Source organism: Dermacentor albipictus, chromosome 2, assembly GCF_038994185.2.
Source record: "Dermacentor albipictus isolate Rhodes 1998 colony chromosome 2, USDA_Dalb.pri_finalv2, whole genome shotgun sequence".
Taxonomy (NCBI): Eukaryota; Metazoa; Arthropoda; class Arachnida; order Ixodida; family Ixodidae; genus Dermacentor; species Dermacentor albipictus.
In genome coordinates this window covers 96,926,362-96,946,590 of record NC_091822.1, presented here as the reverse complement: position 1 = coordinate 96,946,590, position 20,229 = coordinate 96,926,362, and the positions used below count along the sequence as shown (strand labels likewise).

Below are 20,229 nucleotides of genomic sequence, written 5' to 3'. Positions count from 1 at the left end.
GCATAATCATAAACCAATTTTAATCATCTTAAATATCATAGTTTACTATTTTTTTTACTGCACAAGTTAAGTAGGGTCGTGTTAGTCGTGTTAACTATAAAATGAACGCTTCTTTCTCTTACTTGCTTTGTGTGTTCTTGTTGCTATGACAACAGCGGGTTATTTGGTTTGGAAACTGCTGTTTCCTATCGCGGAACTTGATGGGTGCAGTGGAAGTAGGGCAGGGCGTCTGTCAGGCGCGACGGCAGCGAATGTAGTTGCTAAATGCCTGGAAGTTTTGCGCAATCATCTGTGTTCGCAACCAACCGTGCATGCACAGCCAGCGCGTAGCAACGCAACATTTCTGAGGCAGAACACCTGTGCTCGCTGACGGTACAGTCAAGTCATCGCAAACGTGGTAAGTCAACCAGCAGCAGCAGTCTGACCTTGAATGTAAACAACGATCGATTAAAGCGCATAAAAAAACGACAATGCCGTTCACCCGCCCATCATGCAGTGGTATTAAGCTTTCGCGGCCTGCTGTGGCAAAGTGAAATGTTTGCGGCGTATCACTCTGTGTTGCGCACTTTGGTGCAATTTCTGTGTAGGCGCACACTCGCGATGTTGCCGAATATTTTCCTTTAGTTTAATTCATTACAGCTTTACGGTTAGCTGCTAACCAGCTGCGATGCTTAACGTTTAGGCGGTTAGGAAGGCTCTGAACAGGATGTGCGCGCATCAGGAGCAGAGCGCGCTGAACTCCTAAAAGTTAAAGCCAGGGAATAATGCATGAGTCACTGAGAGCACAAACTTTCGTCAACAGTTTGTCGTCGGCTTGTAGCTGTGGGCGGTAATGTATGTGTGTAGGAGCGTTCGTGACGTAAAATCCCGTTGTTTGCACTCAAAGATAGTGGCTGGTTTCGTTTCTAAAGGTTTCTAGAGCTCGTGTTCTGAAAGCTGCTGTTCGCGTCGCTTTTAGTAACATTTGGTAGAGACATGTACTATTGATTCCTTCTAATTCTACTTCAAAATAAAGCAGCGCTCATGCGCATGTGAGTAGCTGATTCACATATATATTACACGCGGAAATGTTATATTTAACATTTACTCTGGTTTCAAAGAACTACGCGTTCGTTTGGCCCTGCGAAATATGTATTACCAGAGTCCTTCAATTGAAGGGCTCTGGTATAACCAATTACTGAACCCTTTCCGTGCTTCATAGTGGTCTCGCAGGGCCAAACGAACCTCAAACCTTGTCTGTTCCAGCAATCTTGCAATGGCTCCTCAAGAGCATTTGTTACTGGTGATTGAGTAGCAAAGGAAGGTAGAAATTTCTGTGCTACCAGCTAGTTGAGCCAGGAACCAAACCAATGACGGCTTGCTTGAAATAATGGCACTAGGACAACTAGGATGCAAGCTCATCAGCACCAGGATGGGGTTCGGACAAGAAGATCATCGTTATTTCACGCCATTTGTTTGATGTATGCCCGCAGAAAAAAAAAAATAGTACTTATGATGACAATGAGGAAATAGGCGATGGACACCGTGTGACATCAGTAGTAGAGAAGGTGGCTTTGGCAGCAATGTCTGTGGTAGCTGTGGCTGCTGTTACCATCTCATAGCCCCCAAGATATCACGTAAAGGTTCGTTAATCTCTCATGAAAGAAGTTGTTCAACCAGTTCACAGATGCAAAACCTTGTTGCAGGCTCTGTGCAGATTGTTTATGTGAATGCAACAACAGGGCATTCTTCTAGTGCATTTTCCACATGCAAACGGAGACAATGTACTGTGAAGATGCATCAGCTTAATGCACCAGACAGGAACAGAACACAAGCAGTTCTTAGTGATTTTATGTAAACACTGACATGCCATGTCAACATTATAACCTAGAAGATGCAATTAATTACTGGTTCATTCATATAAACGCATTTTCTATGGTCAGCCTATCTGTGTATAACCCTGTCTGGTGACTTAAGGCAATGAGTCTTCCTGGTACGTTATCCTCATTTACATGAATAAGATGCACTAAAGATGTGGTGTAATGCACTACTACTGTCAAGTTCCTGTAAACATGGTATATTTATCTCTTTGTAACAGCAGAAGGGCGGCTGAAGTACTGAAGGGAATTATTGAGGGAAAGGTATTCAAGGAAGAGCAGCAGCAAAACAATACATGACCAAACACCTCGATTCACCAGAGCATGAAGAAGGCAAAGCTGGAAAGAAAAATAACCAAAAAACCTAAAAACTGAGAACCTTTTGCCACAATGAATCTTGTTTTCTTGTTCTCCTGGACAGAACATTGCTCTGCACGCATCTGCAAATGCTTATGCCAACAGATATTGCATGAAACTGTACAAGACTTGCTGCTCATAATATAGCGCTTTTGTCAACGTTACAGCTGAAAGAATAATGCACCTCTAAAGCTATGGTTGGCCCACGCCAAGTTCTGCAGCTGATCTATAAAGCAGCACTGAGCTGAAACAGTTTAACCGGAGCCAGCAGTAATAGTCAGAAAGCAGGGTAGGAGAAAAAAGTAGGATTACATGTGTCTCCGCCACCAAGGAGCACCAGCTCCAAAAATGAAGGCAACGGGGATTAGAGTCAACATTGAAGAAAGTTTTCTTCTTCTTGAACACAGATTGCTCTTGTGCATGTGCGAATATGTTAACCGACTGATACCAGATGAAACAGTACAACATTTACTTCGTATAGTATTACACCAGCTGTCGTATCGTTGCTTTGCATTGTGAGTGACATGATTATTTTGATCTTGCTAGAATACAGTAAAGAAAGTGGAATACACAAGTGCCATTACTTGTCAACAAGAGCTGCAGGAGCAGCTGTTCATTGAGGCACTTTGCATAATGAACAGACGGCTGTCACTTTCGGGGGAATCACTTACGCTGCGTGATGGCTAGTGCAACAGGAAAACTGAAACACGCCCATGTTTTTTTCCACAGTATGCCTCTTGTGTTGGGATGCGTAGCTCTCTCGTTTGCAGTAGTAGAAATACCAAAATTTCTTCGCTAATGAGTATAGGTAAAATAAATCTGCAGACTTCTGCGATTCCTCCAACTCTGAACTCATTTCCTGCAATAGGAGCAGGCTGTCACAGTAGACTCTGCCGCCTTGTTGAGGTGGATTCTCCTCAAGAAAAGTTTTATTGGGATCTGCACAACATTGTCACTTTTTGCATGTCTGCTGCACATATGCAATGAAGTATATCACGCTTGTTTTCCCACATTGTCCCATTTTTCAAAGGATTTTTAACAATTGCTTAATCTGAATGTTTATTGTGGTCTGACAGTCTTGGTGTTCTGCTGTTTTTGTTTTATTTGCACAGTGGCAGTGCAAATCTCTATGAGGTGTTCTAGGCAAAGCAGATAGGTGAGTACCCATTTGTTACAGCTTAGATCTGCTGGCCTGCCCCAGAATTGAAGTGCTGTTCACTAAGGTTGTGAATATTGCAGCTTGTACAAGGCACATCAGTCATTTTAGAGCTTAACTACTGGGATTACTCACTCTTTTGAAATCTAGGTCTCACATTCACATTGTAGCCATTTTAGTAGTGTGCAATATTTTGAAATAACTAATATATTAAGGGTCAATGATGACCAAAATCTGTGACTCGAAAACGTCTCAGCAAAAACAATATAGAAGGAAAATAACTTTCCGTCTTTTTTTTTATGCAGGGTGTTTCTGCGAACACTTTCAAAAATTTTGTTTAATTAGCTTTGGCAGATAGCACAATTCTAGTCCATGAGCCAGTCTACTCAAAGAGGTGGACATTACTTGCCAAAGAAATGTATGTATATAATCGAATAATTAAGAAAAATACACAAATTAAGTTTTTATCTAGTTACTTTATGGCATGTATTGCAATTTACAAATTCTAGTGGGCAAGACTGCAAGGCATATCCACTTGAAAATAATTCTGTGGATGACATCATTTACGAGATATGCGCCATCAAACGTGCAGTAAAAATGCACTGTCATTCCACTTACTTTCCTAAGTCACTTTATTCATTGGAGCACATAAGTAACTGGAACGCCAATGCATTTCACTGCAAAGTTTGGGAATTAATATCTCGAAGCTGGTGCCATCCTGAGAATTCATTCCAAGTGGAGCAAATATGAGCACTGCCAGCATGCCCTTGCGAACCCCCTGGCTAGAATTTTTAAATTGCAATATGTGCCATAAGGTAATAAGTTAAAATCTTAATGATTTTTTAAAATTAGTTGATTATGCATTTGAATGCAGACCAGCTCACGGACTAGACTTGCGCCATCTGCCACAGGCAATTTTAAAAAATGTGTGAAAGTGTCCACTAAAACACACGGTATTTTCCTGCTGTCAAAATGAGGGTCTCTTGCATCACAGTGTTTACAACTACAACTCAGCCAGTTGTAAAGCCACTGCCAAGAATTGATGCCTGCCAAAATGGAACACGCAGTTGTGGTGGTCTAACCTGTGGCCCTTAAGAACTTTGATATTGTATGCCTTTGAGTTTTACTTAAGCCTCTGCCATCCTGAGCAGGCACATGACCATTAGCACTAATCTGCATGTCAAAGATGGATACTTAGCTCATGGTGCAAATTCAAGAGAATTGTTCATTCTTGACAAAGGACAGGTTGTTACCAGTTGTTTTCATTTCTCACTCCCATTTCTCAATGCACTTTATTTGACTTCAGCTGCAAGAGAATACTAGGCAAGACAGGAAAGTAATAATGAACGAGCACAAAAAAAAAGTAAGAACAGAACAACAAACGCTATCATGCTTCTTTATAGCAATGCACTAGATGATGTAGACCAGAGCAGACCAACATCACTGATACTTACAGCATACAGCAGTTGGCTTGAGCAGCAAATGTTCAGCAGCATGGCCGGTCAGGTGTTTTATGCAAGCAACTACTGTGCACCCAATGCAGCTAACTTTGTCCTTGCTGCAGCTGGCAACATGGTGCGTGTGGCCGTCATTGGTTGTGGTGGCCTGGGCGTTAACGTGGCGGGCGAACTGGCAGCTCAAGGGCACGAGGTGCGTGTGCATGATGCTCTGCCCGATGCCCTGGACCGAGTTGCACCCCGACTGGCCGAGGATCGCAAGGCACTGAGGGAGTGCGGTCTCCTGCGCCAGCCAGGCTTCTTGGGCAGCGTGTTCTGTCTCAGCCGCCTTGAAGAAGCACTCAGGGTCAGTGTGGTCACGATCTTGTAGCAAATGTGATAATTTGCAGGAGCAGATAGGAAAAAAGACGTCACGTAGCACTTGTGCGTCGTCTCTTTTTCAGCCTGTTTGTACGTTTCCGAGCCACAATTTGGAATAATGCTGAACCAACAAGCCCACACATCCACAACTTGTGGACAGGCTTTGCGGTTAGGTTTGTGCCTGCTTTGCGCCAGAGTGTTGCCTGATTCTCTGGTTTTCCCTCCTCATTGTTGCCAAACGGTGGTCGCATTTTGGCACAGGAGGCGGAGCTGGTGCTGGAGTGCATCACCGAGGACCTGGCGGCCAAGGTTTCCCTGATGGAGGTGGCCTCTCAGAGCTGCCGCCCAACAGCCATTCTGGCCAGCAGCAGTATGCGCCTCCCCATGGACGCCATATTTGAGCGGGCCTCGGGCAAGGATCGCTGCCTTGGCATACGCTTCCTCTTTCCTGTCTACGCCATACCGGAGGTGCACCCCCTTTGCCTGTCCTAGTTTCAATGACCTCACGTTGCTTTTGCCATCTTTTTAACGTCGATTGATTGCACCGAATAATGCACATATCAGAGCTAATGCGAGGAAGACCCAGCTGCGGCAGCATTGTGTTTTGAATTCTTCTTTTCATTTTATATATCACACTGCACACACTGCACGGCCAGGACTGAACTTCCTCCTCCTTGACGGGCGCTGCACACGGAGCGAGTTGTGGTCTGCGGCCCGGGCCTGAGGCAAGGGGCGCTACAGGGCTCCCCCCGTAGAGCAGAAGCCAGAGGAGCCACCCAGTGAACGTGCTTAGATGTGACTGCCCAGAGTGATGAAGGAATCGAGGCCATGTTGAGTGGAGGGATCGCAGGTGCAAGAGTGGCGACATAGGCAGCCTTGAGTCGGTCAGCAGCCACTCAAACCTGTCAGTCACACAATGACCGTTAATGTCCGGTGTGAACGTCTTAGGTGTACAATGGAGTACTCACAATGGTCCATCATAGGCCATGGTGAGGGGTGGACGCATGTGGTCACGCCAAACAAAAACATGGCTGCTGGAATCCATATCCTGGCTGACAAACACAGACCGGTGGTGCCGGTCTGCAGGAATCACAGGAGAAAGGTCACGAAATGTGGTGCGGAGCTCCTGGATGTAGGTGGAAACATCATGGGTGCAAGGTGGCAGTGACGGCGCGAAGAATTCTCCAGGAAGGTACAGGGGAATGCAGTAGACACGTTCAGCCAAAGAGCAACCTAGGTCAGCCTTCAGTGCTGATCGAATGCCCAGAAAGACGAAGGGAAGGTGGACGAGCCAACATTCCCTTGGCTGATATGGCTGATAAGTGGCGAGGGTAGCCTTCAGCTGTCGATGAAGTCATTCCACCATGCCATTCATGGAAGGATGGTAGGAGGTCGTGTGGATGTGTCGAACGCTCAGGATGTTAACTAGCATGGTGAATAGGGCCGATTGAAACTGGCGGCCTCGGTCGGCAGTGACGACTGAAGGGCATCCAAAACACGATGCCCAGCCGCTCATGAAAGCCGTAGCAACTGTCTCTGCCATAGTGTCTGTAATGGGAAGCACCTTTGGCCATAGGGTGAAGCGGTCCACACATGTGAGCAGGTAAGAGGTCCCACGTGATGGCGGGAGAGGGCCGACAATGTCGAGGTGGACATGAAAAAACCTCGTGTCTGGAGGCCAAAATGGGGAATTAGACATGACAGTATGGTGGTGAAATTCAACACGCTGGCATTAAAGGCAGGTTCGCACCCAGCAACCGATGTCTGCATTGACACTAGGCCAAAGGAAGTGAGTTGTGACTAGCTTCTGAGTCGCACAAATTTCAGCGTGGCTCATGTTGTGCAGTTGATAAAAAATTACGCAACGAAAAGCCAAAGGCACGAAGGGTTGAGGAACACCAGTGGATGTCTAGCACGTTATCAACGAAGAAGAAAACGGAAGCGGGCACTCAGTGAAGGACAGAGACATGGATGAGGAACAAAGGCGATGTAGCTCAGGGTCATTGCGCTGGGCGGCTGCTAGCTCCTCCATGTCTACCAGTGGTTGTGCCGGCAGGGCATCGATGCGGTAGAGTGCATCAGCGGCAACATTTTCCGGCCCACGAACCTGACGGAGATCCATTGTGAACTCGGAGATAAAGCACAGTTGGCAGATCTCCCGTGCAGTGTAGTTGCTGTGATTCCTATGGAAGGCAAACGTCAGGGCCTTATGGTCTATGACGATGTGAAAGTCCCGGCCCTCCAGAAAGTGGCGAAAATGCTTAATGGAGAGGTACACCACAAGGAGTTCTCGGCTGAATGTGCTGTATTCAGCTTCAGGTGGCTTCAGTTTCTGCGAGAAAAAACCAAGAGGCTGCCAACCAGATACGTGTTGCTCGAGAACTGTGCCGACTGCCATGCACAATGCATCGGTGATGAGACAAGTTAGGGCATCAGGAATTAGATTTAGGAGCATGGTGGCGTCTGCCAGCACCTTCTTGGCAATAGCAAAGGCAGATGCAGCTTCCTCAGCCCACTCAAATGACGCAGCCGGTTCTTTTTTGATAGCCATTATGACGGTCAGAGGCTTCAGGATATTGGCACACTTCGGAATAAACTGGCAATGAGAGTTCAGTAGGCCCAGGAATTCTCTGAGTCTTCTTAGAGAAGTCAAGGGTGGAAAGTCTTGCATTGCCTTCACTTTGCTGGCGAGAGGCCTGATACTTGTGGAGTGACAAGATGGCCTAACAACTCGATGGTAGCGACACCGAAGAGGCACTTGTGTGGATTAATGACGAGACCGTAATCATCGATTCATTGGAAAAGGGCGCGCAAGTGAGCTTCATGCTCGGGGCCGGATGATCTTTTGACGAGGACATCATCAAAGTAGGCGAACACGAAGCCAAGACCTCGCGTGACCTCATTGATAGTGCACTGAAAAGTCTGTGCAGCATTGAGCAATCCAAAAGGCATCCTCACATACTCGAAGAGGCCAAAAGGGGTGGTAATGGCTGTCTTTGGAACGTCAGCGGGTTCCACGAGAATTTGATAATAAGCTTTCACTAAGTAAATTTTACAGAAGATCGTGCACCCAGCGAAATTCGATGTGAAGTCTTGTATGTGAGGAAGTGGATAGCGGTCTGGTAAGGTGTGGGCGTTCAGAGCGCGGTAATCCCCACATGGTCTCCAGTCACCAGGATCTTTCTTTGGCACCATGTGGAGTGGCAATGCCCAGTTGCTTGAGGAAGGTTGCACAATGCTGAGTTCAAGCATGTGGTAAAACTCTTGGCAAGCAATGGTGAGGCGGTCTCCAGACAGCCGGTGAGGCCGAGTAAAGACCAGTGGTCACGATGTGGTGAGTGATCGAGTGCTTCACTGGTGACTCCCTGGTATGTGGATTCGTAAGTTGAGGAAAATCAGCGAAGATTTCTGCATACGGCGAAGCGAGTGCAAGAGCTCGAAGCCCCATCGGCGTGGCGGTGCAGAGTACACCATTGATTGAGAGGCGTGTGCTCAGATCAATGAGGCGATGGGCATGCATGTCACCGCAAGGTTGAAGAAACTGAGGAAGTCAGCTCTGAGAATGGCTTACAAAACATCAGCAAGAATGAAAATCCAGCAAAACATACGGCACAATCCAAGGTTAAGTGTAAAACACCGTTGACCATATGTGTGGATGGCGGAGTTGTTTACCGCTTGGAGCGGACAGGTCTGTTCATTGCGACGGTGATCTGTACAAGTGGACGGTATGACGCTAACCTGGGCTCCTGTGTCGACAAGGAAGCGAGCGCCACTGATCTTGTCAGAAATGTAGTATAGGCGGCAGGTCCTTCAACCAGTGGCCGGTCGCAGCATTTCCCGACCAGGAGCACGGACATGTGCGCTTGCAAGCAAAGGTGCCGAATACGCGGTGGTGCCAGCACACAGCCGAAGCTGAGCTGTCGCATCGCACGTCGGAGCTTTTAAACTCTGGAGAGCGCGGGGGTGCTGGAGAACAACTGCAAGACCGGAACCTCGACAAAGATCGATGTGAGAAGGGCATGAGGTCATGGAGATGTCTGACAAGGTTATCCAGACAGCCCCTGTCGCGAGTGTAGGGGCTGAGGCAGTCACTGGAGGCGGAGTCGTAATGGCGCTGAGTCAAGGGATCATACACCCGCGTGTAGTCCGCACCTTGGTCAGCCAGTTCAGCGAGCTTGTCTAATGGCACATCACCCGCAGCCGCGAGAATTGGGACCGTGTTCTGTGGGAGGGGCTGGAGGAACAACTCACGCAGCAGCTTGTCCTGTTGAAAGGTGAGAACTCCGCCAAGAAGCTGGCACATGCGTCAAAGGAACGGTGAAGGGAGACTCACAGAGCTCCGTAGCTGTGAGGAGCTGCTGTGCTCTGACTTGCAGGAAGTGATAGCTACCGTCAACATGTCGAAGGGATGGGTCGGGTCCGGCGAGGTGATAATATCCACTAAGTCCTTGGTGACGTCCAGAGGTAAGGAGGACACCAGGTGTAAGAACTTAGTATGTTCACTGGTGATATGCCGGAGACAGAAGTGCGCCTCGACCTGCAGGAGCCAAATGCTGGGGCTGTTGGGCCAAAATGGTGGCAGGTTGATGTGTTGGAAATGCAGCACCGCCAGGTCGGGCGACCTTCTGGGCGTTGTCACTAGCAGGAAGAGCAGTAGAGCCGGTAGGATCCATGCCAGAGGGTTGGAGCTGCGTGTTCTTTACCAAGTCGCCAAATGTTTCAGAGATAATGTGAGGAAGACCCAGCTCCGGCAGCATTGGGTTTTGAACTGTTCTTTATATCTTTTATATCGCACTGCGCACGCTGCGTGGCTGGGAGCTAACTTCCTCCTCCTTGACGGAGTGAGTTGTGGCCTGAGGAAAGGGGCATTACACTCACAATAGTCACTGTACCACTTATCCCTGCAATGTTGAAAGCAGGCAACATTCTTGCTGTAATGAGTGAACACTGCACATGTGTGTGAATGCATACTGTATTAACCTGAATTTGAGTGTTCTTTCACCTCTACAGGCTTAGTATGCTTAGAATGGCCCTACTGTACTAGTCCAATCACAGCATCCTGTAATTCCAGTGTTATCAGTTGTACGGTAGTCACGAGAAATGAGATTTGCCGACTTCTTGGGCTCGCAGGTACATGAAGGTGCATGTTGCTTCCTAACATATAGTACACGTACAAGTTCTTTTCTAATACACTTTAGTGCAGGGTAGTAAACAATTTATAATCGTCAACAGTTACCCCACTTTTCAGCTGCTTTCATTCCAAAAGAAGCACTGTCCTGAAAGTTTTGCCTCTCAGTGTAAGTAGGTAGCTGTGCCTGAGAACTTTGCCGCCACTGCTTTGCAGGTGGAAATACAGTTGTGCAGAGGGACTTCCATGGCAACGCTCTCGTGGGTGCGGGGTTTCCTGGAACGCATAAGTAAAACTGCCTTTCTCCGTGCTGGGCCCGAGCCCCTGGTGCTGTCAGAGCGAGAGCGCGAGGCGCGGCGTTCCGCACTTGCTTTGCTGGGCCGGACAGCCATGGCTCGACAGCCACCACCCTTCTCCCCACCCGATTTGGCCAGTCCTGTGAGTGGCTCTGCTCTCCATCTTGCTATGCCCCAGTGTCCAGTTGTAATGTCATCGGCGCAAATGTGTCCTTCCCTGCAGAGGCCGGCAGGATTTAGAAATAATATCTCCCTTCACTCTAGGTTCGCATTCACATATGCTACAGGTTCTTGCGCAAGTAACTGGGGCATGTGAACGGGAAAGAATTTTGCATGCGGCCTTTATAAACAGGTCCACTAAGTGTGCAGGTAAACTCTGGCATTGTGCCTGCAGGTGAGATCTGCCAGATGTCCCACTGGTGCACAGTCTCCCAGCACCTCTGTACAAGTGATATCTTCAAAATAGAAAAGAAGCGTTGGCAATGTTTCCAAGACTACACATGCAGTAGCATGTGCATGCTGCCCCTGAGAACACCACCCAAAGGTGACATATGTCATGCAATCTCTTGTACCTGTGTAAGTAAATGCCAACAAACTTGTTTTGGCTGATGTGAAAAGGTCACATGTCGCTACTCACGAACTGTGAAATTGACAAATTTGCATATTGTGGCAGGTGTTCTTCACAGTTAAACACACTGACACATTGTGAAGGCAGACTGGGCATGTGGACGGAAGGCTGCTGCAAGGGTTGAGGGGAAGGAGAGCAGCACAAAGGGAGAGAACATTCGGACAGCACTCGTGCATGTTGTGTGCGTAGCTAGAGATGCAGGAGTGCTATTGTGGAATGGTGGAACCGCTGTAATGACTGGACTTGGTTGCAACTTTCCCTCCACCATGGTGTAGCAAATGGCATGTTGAGGCAAGTCAACTTAACTAGTAGGGGCTCGTCTGAGCAGTGATGGAGGACATGACCAATGGTGCAACAGCAAACGCTGCCGTGATTCTGTCTTCATTCGTGCGACAGCTACTTGCATCATCTAGAAGTGCAACCATGAACCTAACAGCATGCTTCGTTCACTCATGTGTCTTTATGCAACAATGCAGTGCGCATGTTCATACTTCATGTGCAACATAACTATAGTGGGGTCATGTGATCGTAGTACCACTGCACATGTTCTTTAGTCACGTGCTGTCTCCTGACTTTTGTGCAATGTGGTGTGATACATCATGCTGGTAAACTTTTCTTTCAGCCCGTCTTCCTTCTCAGTAGCCCAGAGCAGACAAAATTTCATGACGTAAATCTGCGCATCTTAGCACAAAGCAGTTGCATGTGACAGCCAGAATGCCATGCAGCATCAGCTGCATGCCGCACAAAGTTCGGTTCGCCTACAAGTCACGGCTCTGGGCGCCAAGTGTGTTGGGCTTACATCAACGATGCATTGTCATTGCGGGCAGTATGGCGTTCCCATAACATCAGCGAGGCTCACCACTCAACACATCTGCGCTTCGGCCCCTTGTCTGCTCTACAGTTAGTAGTTTTCATGAATACCTTTCATCAGTGGCTGAAGTTCATGTACGTTTAAAATTTGACTACTGCGACAGAGGGTATGCCAAATGAGAGAGCAACTGCATATCAGAAGACAACACACAATTAAAGAAAATACAAATGGAAATAAAGATAAAACAGTATAATCTGATGCCCTCTATGCAATAGTGTCTTCATCTGTTGCAACCTAAAATTTTTACATTAGGTAAAATCCTGTAATGTTTTCAAATTTTTTGGTTCCACTGTGCAACACAGTAGTATCACGATAAGTACTCTAACTTCCACATTGTTGCAACAAAAATATGAAATGGAGTTTACTGTGCTGAAAGTTTCACTGTTTATAATCTGTCACTGGTTTTGCAGTAACCATAGTGTTTTAAGTGTGAAGCAGTGACATAGATGGTGTCCACCAAAGCAGCATTCTCAGTCAAGTTCTCGTCATCCCTTGAAAAGCATGCACACTCACACCAATCTTTCAACACCCTTGCAGTACTGTCAAACACAGTCTATCACCAGTTATCAGGCAATGATGTGAAGGCTGCTTACTGATTAGACTGGGAGTTCAGCCCTCAACCTTTTGATTGCAACCTTAGTTCTCTGTCAACTAGAGCAAAACAACACCTGTGTCCACGCGTATCCTAAATTGCTACTGCAAATAAAGCATCTAGCTTTATCTAGCGTCCTTATTACGAAAAGAAGTTTTTAATCACTCTTTCGGCTGCCGCGAAAAAAAATTCTACTAATGGCAACAGTCAATGGATGCACACCCACTACGCTTTCTCTCTCTCTCTCTCTGTTCAATTAATTGTTTTGTTAGCATCTCATGTCTGTGACAAGTTCCGAGCGTGGTGTGCACAGTTATTCTCTCCCCCCCGCTAATCACTGGCTCCCCCCTGGTGTTTGCAGGACACGCTGTGCAGTGCCCTCACGGCCGAAGTTCTGGAGGCTGGAGGTGCAGGCGGCCGCGACAAGGACTGTGTGGTGTGCATGGACGAGGAGCGCAACTGCGTGCTGCACCCCTGCCACCACCTGTGCACGTGTGCCGCCTGTGGCCGCATGCTGCTCAAACGACAGGACGCCTGTCCCATCTGCCGACGGCACATCACCTCCATCTTTCGCGTGTTCCACTCCTAAGCTGCACATGTGCCAGCTGCCGCCCGTTGGAACGTCGCCAACAGTTTTTCCAAAGAAGCATGCTGCTTGCCGCTGCCCAAGGTGAGCACTTTTTTATGCCCCAGAGCAATCCCCGGGCTGCGAGGCATGCTATAGAGGAAGGCCCAGAGTTGATTACCACCAGATGCGTTTTTGCAACATGCACCAAAATCTCGTAGTGCAGTGTTTTTGCTGCCTGCCCCATTGGAATCTGGCCGCCATGCCTCCACCAAGGTTTCCTTCTTTCGGCAGTTATTACAATGCTTGTGAAAAACCGCTTGCAACGCTCTCATGTCGTAATAAGAAATATCACCACTGACTGTCAGTACTCGCTATGCTGGAGAGGCACCTGTGTATTGACTGTGCGCTTTTTGCATCACATTCTCTCTTACCTTAAAACCAGAGTGAAGCATTGGCACAAGCCTGTTAACTGGTGGGTGCTGCAATGTGCTACAGTGAACTCTCAGTTGTACGAACGTCGGTTTATCGAATATTTCAGAATAACAAACTTTTTAGAAATCCCCGGCAGTTTTCTTATAGATTATATGCAAAAATGTTTCACTTAAACAAATTTCGGAACAGTCAATATTTCAGTTTCAACGAACTTGCTCAGAGGACCAAGGCTTGCCCTGCACTGCACTGCAGGCACAACCGATGCCCGCCCTCATCAAACCGCCGCTCCAGCGGCAATGTAACGTCGCTGGCGCTACAGCGCCCCTGGGGCAAAGCGGCAGCGCGGAAAACGAATGGCAATGAGGCATGGCCTCCGAGATTGCCCGCACAAAACAAGCAAGCATGTAATCTCGGAGGCCATGAACAAAGTAACATCGCTGGCGCTTACAACGCCGCCAGAGCAAAACGGCGATCTGTCACACCACAAACCATGTGGCGTCTGTTTTTTTCCGGTCAAGTAGTCGTGGCATGGTCGTCGTCTCTCATTCCAGTCTTGTCGGTTCCGCATGTGCACACAAACGACCCACATGGTGTGTTTTTCATTGATATGTACAAATTCCATTTCACACATTTCTAACACTATGGGTACAGTGTCTTTTTGCTCCATGAATTGCACTTCAAACTTTTGACTCTGTATGCCATGTCTTATGTTGGTCTAGTGAATATTCAGTTTAGTGAACTTTCAGTTAAGTGAACTATTTTCTTCGGTCCCTTGAAGTTCACTCAAGTGAGAGTTCACTGTAGTAGGCATGGCATTGCAAAAGTTCATGTTAACCAGTGCGCATTGGTGCCAGAGTTCGTGTCAGGTGTTCTTAGCATTGTGTGTATCGGAAAACAAATAAAGGTTCCCAAAATGCTAATTTTAACACAGTGTGCCTGAAAGGGAGCTCATCATGATAGCAAATAATGCCCTGTTTACACTTAGTGATGGTTAGGCCCAGCTGACCACCCTTTGGAAGTTTTTGCTCATTCACTAAGCATGCTGCATCGCGCGCAGATCCGATCAATACCTATCCAATACTAGTGAAGGTCATCTGAAGCACTGCTGGTAATAGGCAAGAAGTATGTATAAAGGGAACCGAGGGGCTTTGATGTTTTTTATTAGTTACAACCACATGAAGCTAACAGGCAATGGAGCACAGGAAAGCACAAGAGTAGTTAGCTGTTCCTTTTAATTGAAACGTAGAAATGATAAGAAAATGGGAAATGAAAGCAAGCAAACTGGTGGGAGCCAGAGGCACATCTTCCGCATCACACATACAATGCTGTACCAATTGAGCTACAACGCACAGCCTATCTACTTTCTTGTGTATTTTGTATGTGTGCCAGATCTAGCCCCGGGAGTGTCAGCCAGCACCAACCAGAATTATGGCAGTGGATTTGGGACATCGTTTCATTGACGGGTGTCACATGTAATGTGAACCTTAAGGGCAGGCATCTCGCCCGTGATAAGTATTGTGAACTGGTTTAACTGAGCTGTGTGCAAGGCAGACTGCTTCATTATTATCGAACTCTTCACACTCGTTGAGCCCAAAAATGCAAATATGTATTTTATTCTTCTCTAACAGCCAACCAACCAAATGCTTTGAGGCCCTCCCTGGCCCACACAAGACAAAACTCTACAGACCAGCTACACAGAGAAGAGGAGCCACTGGTGCCCCCTGGCAGCAATGGACTCTGTGCACGCAAGCGGTCACGAGAGTAGACGAGATGACCGCTGGCCGGCCGGGACGAAAGACAGATGGTGATGTGGCTCCTTCCCATGTGGGAGGATGGGGCAGGCAGCCCCCCCGAGTCTCACAGTCCTCCCCGTCCTTCGGTGTCCCCGAGAATGACTCGGTAGTAGAACTTGTTCATCTGCTCCAGGAAGATGAATGTGAGCACCGTGTGCGGTCCCAGCCGAGCATAGTACGGGGTGAAGCCCTTCCACAAGCTGAAGAAGCCCTCGTTGCGTACTACCTTGGACAGCACGTCCTGTGGCAGAGAGGAGGTGGAAAAATCAGCCATAGTCGTACTGCACGAGGGCGAGAGTTTGTACTAAATGCTGTGAACACAGCACCATCATAGAGTGTGCATCTTGTTGTGGTAGGAAAATTTTAAAATTTATTTATCTAGGGATGGGGGGGGTCTTGTTACAGCTTTCACTGAATCGACTATTTCTTCTTGCACTATGGTCTAATGGTACCGTGGCAACAAAAAAGGACTAGCACAAGCGACCAGGTCCTGCTGCTGAAGACAGATTATATTAGGAATGCCAGGATGTCCCTTTTTCTCACAAGGTCGCGGGATGAAATCCTGGCCGTGGCAGCCGCATTTCAATGGGGGTGAAATACAAAAGCAACCACGTACTTACATTTAAGTGCATGTTAAGGAACCCCAATTGGTTAAAATAAATCCAGAGTCCCTCGCTACGGCATGCCTCATAATCAGATCGGGGTTTTGGACATGAAACCCCACATTATTCTTTTTTTTTTCGCACACTCAAAGATGGTTTGGTAGACAGTTGTGCCCAGGTAAGAGTGATCAGGCTGGCCAGCATACGCAGGAACACATGATCGAAAGATCATGGTACATATTCATAGTCAATACAATGCTGTTGTGGGCAAGTGCCGACCTCCCCCTTACTGCAAACATGGAAAGAGCTCAGGGCTCTTGCTGCTCTGCCTATTCATGTAATTTGTGGAAATACTTTTTTTCGTTGCCACTGCAAGGCAACTATGGTTAACATGATCACCTATTTATGTTTTGTTATTGTTGTTAAGAGTGCACTGCACGGTATTTGTGGCTTCACTCTGCCCTCTTCATCGGGAGTGCACAGCATGGGGCCCACTGCAGGGCATTCAATGCCAAACAACAGCCACACTGCACCTCTTCAGGCTTGTGAGCATGTTCTGCTTAGCTGCTTGAGACAGCTCGTCATTGGTAGCCGTCATCACTGATTTCATGCATGTGTCAGTGGAAGGTTACGATTGCCTGAAATGCAGGAAAAGGTGTACAACAGGAACGTTGCAGGGAGGATCTGCTGCACGTGACAAGGAATCACTTTGCATAAAAGTGCTTGCATCACTCAACGTACCTTCGTGGTGAAGCAGCACACTGACAAGGACAACGCAAAGACACACAAGAAAATCTGACACTCGCTGCTTGTCCTTGTCAGTGTGCTGCTTCACCACCACGGTATGACGATTAATCACCAGCTCGCCCAACTTTCTACATTACTGAACTTCCTTGACTAACTGCGTGTGAGCGCCGTCAGATAATTCACACAAGTGCAATGCAAGTGATAATAGTACTATAAAACCTACTATGACAGGAGACAAATGCAATATGTATGTATACTCATTTATTGTGTTCCCTATCTTTCCCCTGTTCTTGTCGAATTGCCAAGCTTTCTTTTTGTTTTCCAATGAGATTTTTTTGCATTGATCCATGAAGAGCCGTACACTTGCAGTAAAGAATGATGACTGCACATTTCTTCGAAGTGATTCACAAGACATTTGTAAACCTTTCAGTGCCACTAACGAACCAGTACATTTCTGCGTGTGTATCGGAACAAAACTAGTTAGGAGATTGGAAACAAAGAGAGGAATGTGAAGACCATACCAAGGTGCTTCTGCCATTATCCATGTCATTTCTTCGCTTGTGCATAACCAAAAATAAACTGTTGTGTTTGTTTTATAATATCCGAGAGAGAAGAAAATGAACACTAGGGATGCATCGCTTCCGAAAAAATTAAAAGCATTCTTACGCTACCATTTCTTCTGCACACCAATTTTCACGTTTTATATACATAAATGTATATATTTAGAGAGAGTCACAGAGGGGAGTGAATGTAATTCTTGCAAGCCTAAAATGGCATTCGCTTAGACACATCACAATGAGATTGTGCCGGCACAATCTACGGTAACTAAGTGTGGGCCAGAAAAGCCATTTTTTACACTTTGGTGCTGGTGAGGCAATGGAGGAAGCTGTTTCTGTCACAATTTTGGCACAGTTTAAGGAATCTGAGCCTGTCCGCATCCCCGAAGAAAGATTTACAAAGCATATTGATGGCACAGATCAAGAAAGAAGAACTGCCATGGTTTCAGAGTTGCATGCAACAGGCAATGTATGTATTGCTTGCCCTTGCTGCAACGTTTATGCAGCATAAGCAATTGCTTTTAGCTGCGTCCCTCCTTAAGTTTATAAGGCATCTGTCGTCTCGGTGCTGGTTTCCACCATCGTCTGCGGCCACTCGGAAATCGTTCACGTGTTTGTTATGGATTGGCTTTCCAAATCTATCCAGTAGCAATGTTTTGGACAGCTGCTACTGTTCATTACCTGGTGGCCGCTGCTTATGTCTTACACTAAGATCATGGCTGAGAATGTCGGCAACTGTTGAAACAATGTTGCGGAGTAACAAGTTGAGTGTTGCTCGGCTTCTGGTCTGTCCCTAACAGAAATGAAATGAATGGCTGTTGTATTACTGACTTATGATGGATGCTGTTTAAATGTTTGTGGAAGCATTCGTGTGAAGACCACTATACCCTCACAGTAAGTGGACTATGGTTGTGCCGCAATGTTGACTATTTTATGTTCTGTTATGTATTTTATGTTATGTGAGGGAAATTTCATTTCTCCTTGTTGGTGCGATTCATGTTAACAAGCTGAGGGAAAGTTGATTGTTGTTGCTGTCATATTAAGAACTCTGTAGACTTCTCTCTGCAGATGAGTGTACGTACTGACTCATGTGTACACAACTTGCTTCAAGCAGACCGAAGAGTGTGTACGCTAGTTTTAAGTGACATAGTCTTTCAGTTCTGCAACGGTCATGAAAAGTTCTGTTACAGCAATGTCCTCGCCATTCCTACCAAGAACTACTGTTGCAATTGCAATGTTTGCAGTGCCATTTGCATGTCCCATGGTTTGCCAAGGATTACTGTGACCAAAGATGACATTTTCTGTTGACCACTTTACTTGAAAACGACCATGTTCGGAAGGCCCACAAATGTCTCTCGTGTTTTGTCTCGGTGTTAGAGTAGAACTTATTACACGGGTCTTGGTAATTATGCCGATTTTTTTGCTGTCCAGCAGTGCCTGCAATATGAATGACAGCTGTGTATAGAAAGATGCCGGTTGTCTTTCACCCAGGATAGGTATATACAACGTGAGATTTACAACAGGCAATTTTTTTTCACCTTTTCACATTCTGATACTATTTATTTTTCTTCTATGTGAGAGACCTCTCAGGGATATGTTGAGGTAGGTTGCCCAGTACTGGCCTTCTTGCATAACTGCATTAGTCATTACAAACTGCCAATCTCAATAACTCTGTTTTACCAAAGCTGGTGTTGTCGAAAAAACTTTGAATCTCAATTCCTTGGCTGAATTGACTCAGTGCAGCAAAACACAGCTTGCCTGACTTTTCATGCAGAAGTTGTTGACTTGTCATCCAGAAACTATATCTGCAGCCTTTCTCAAAAGGAACAAGACCCCTGCATGCATGAGTACAGCTGACCCTGGGATATTCAGTCAGCCTCCTGTTGTGTCCTTGCCCTTCAGAACTTTTCAACACCAAGAGTTTCATGGGTGCAACATGAAGCAGCTAATGGCAGTATCCTTGAGCGATCACTTTTTAAAATTCAGTCACAATTTCAAGACATTGTGCGACTTGGTATTGGATGCATCGAAGCACAGTAGACTTCCGTCAATTCAACTCCAGTTAAGTCGATCCCAACTGCCGCCCATGCATTTCTATGTGCCCAAACTTTCATTACTTTGATTCTTAAATTAGCCTTCGCCGGATAATTAAAACTTGAGCAGTCAGCATGCATGCACCTGATTCCTATGGTGACCCCAACAGCGACCCCTTTAGTGACAGCGTCTATCTCAGCAGAGCTTAGGGGACAGTTGGACACACGTCACATCGTGTTGAAAATGCCTGTTGTTGGCCTAACCTAGGAATATTTTAAAGCAATAACCGTAGCTCAGAATGTTGGATTATGGTATTTACCCAGTTCTAATGCGCGCCTTTTTTTTTTCCCCCTTCCACGTAAAATTGGCAGAAAATTGTGAATACAGAACTGCCTTCACGGCATTTGCAAGCCTTACCGCATAACACTGATGTATTGAGGCGAGGCTGATTATATGAACCTGGCCACTATTGTACAACACATATTTTTCTTACTGAAAATCGTGAGCACGTGAGATTTCTACTTTGGACAAATAAAAGTAGTCTCCCGTTTGATTTGGGGCATGTGAGAATCAAGTAAATACTGGCAAATGAATCAGTGGCGCATTTTTTAACGTTGATTCCGCATCTTGTTTAATTCGACCCGGCGGACAATTCGATTAATTTCGTCGGTCCCGTCAGGGTCAAATTAACGGAAGTTGACTGTTTATGGTCAACAGCTTTCCTGGCATTGTGCACCGATGGCAAGCTTAGCATGGTGCCAGGAATGCTGTCACCCGTATACGCCAATGCATCTG

General features: G+C 46.6%; 2 protein-coding genes across 5 annotated transcripts in view; one reads left to right on the top strand and one right to left on the bottom strand.

Moving 5' to 3' along the window:
- Positions 1-140: 140 nt before the first annotated feature.
- Positions 141-15,465, top strand: LOC139056019 (probable 3-hydroxybutyryl-CoA dehydrogenase). Of its 3 annotated transcripts, none has more exons than XM_070533792.1 (7): positions 141-397; positions 3,326-3,369; positions 4,934-5,172; positions 5,448-5,654; positions 10,531-10,752; positions 13,063-13,371; positions 15,330-15,465. In XM_070533792.1, exons 3-6 carry the CDS (start codon positions 4,942-4,944, stop codon positions 13,288-13,290), a joined length of 888 nt encoding a protein of 295 aa, XP_070389893.1. In that variant the 5' UTR covers positions 141-397; positions 3,326-3,369; positions 4,934-4,941; the 3' UTR covers positions 13,291-13,371; positions 15,330-15,465. The 3 variants fall into 3 exon arrangements, with proteins under 3 accessions (XP_070389893.1, XP_070389894.1, XP_070389895.1); XM_070533794.1 differs by lacking the exon at positions 141-397 and adding an exon at positions 1,014-1,031; XM_070533793.1 differs by lacking the exon at positions 3,326-3,369.
- The window catches only part of LOC139056016 (mitochondrial 2-oxoglutarate/malate carrier protein), a 34,955-nt gene continuing 30,011 nt past the window's right edge, over positions 15,286-20,229 (bottom strand). For both annotated transcript variants that reach the window (XM_070533782.1, XM_070533783.1), the window contains exon 10: positions 15,286-15,735. In XM_070533782.1, the coding sequence (XP_070389883.1) occupies positions 15,559-15,735 (177 nt within the window). In that variant the 3' untranslated portion in view covers positions 15,286-15,558. The remainder of the gene's footprint in view (positions 15,736-20,229) is intronic.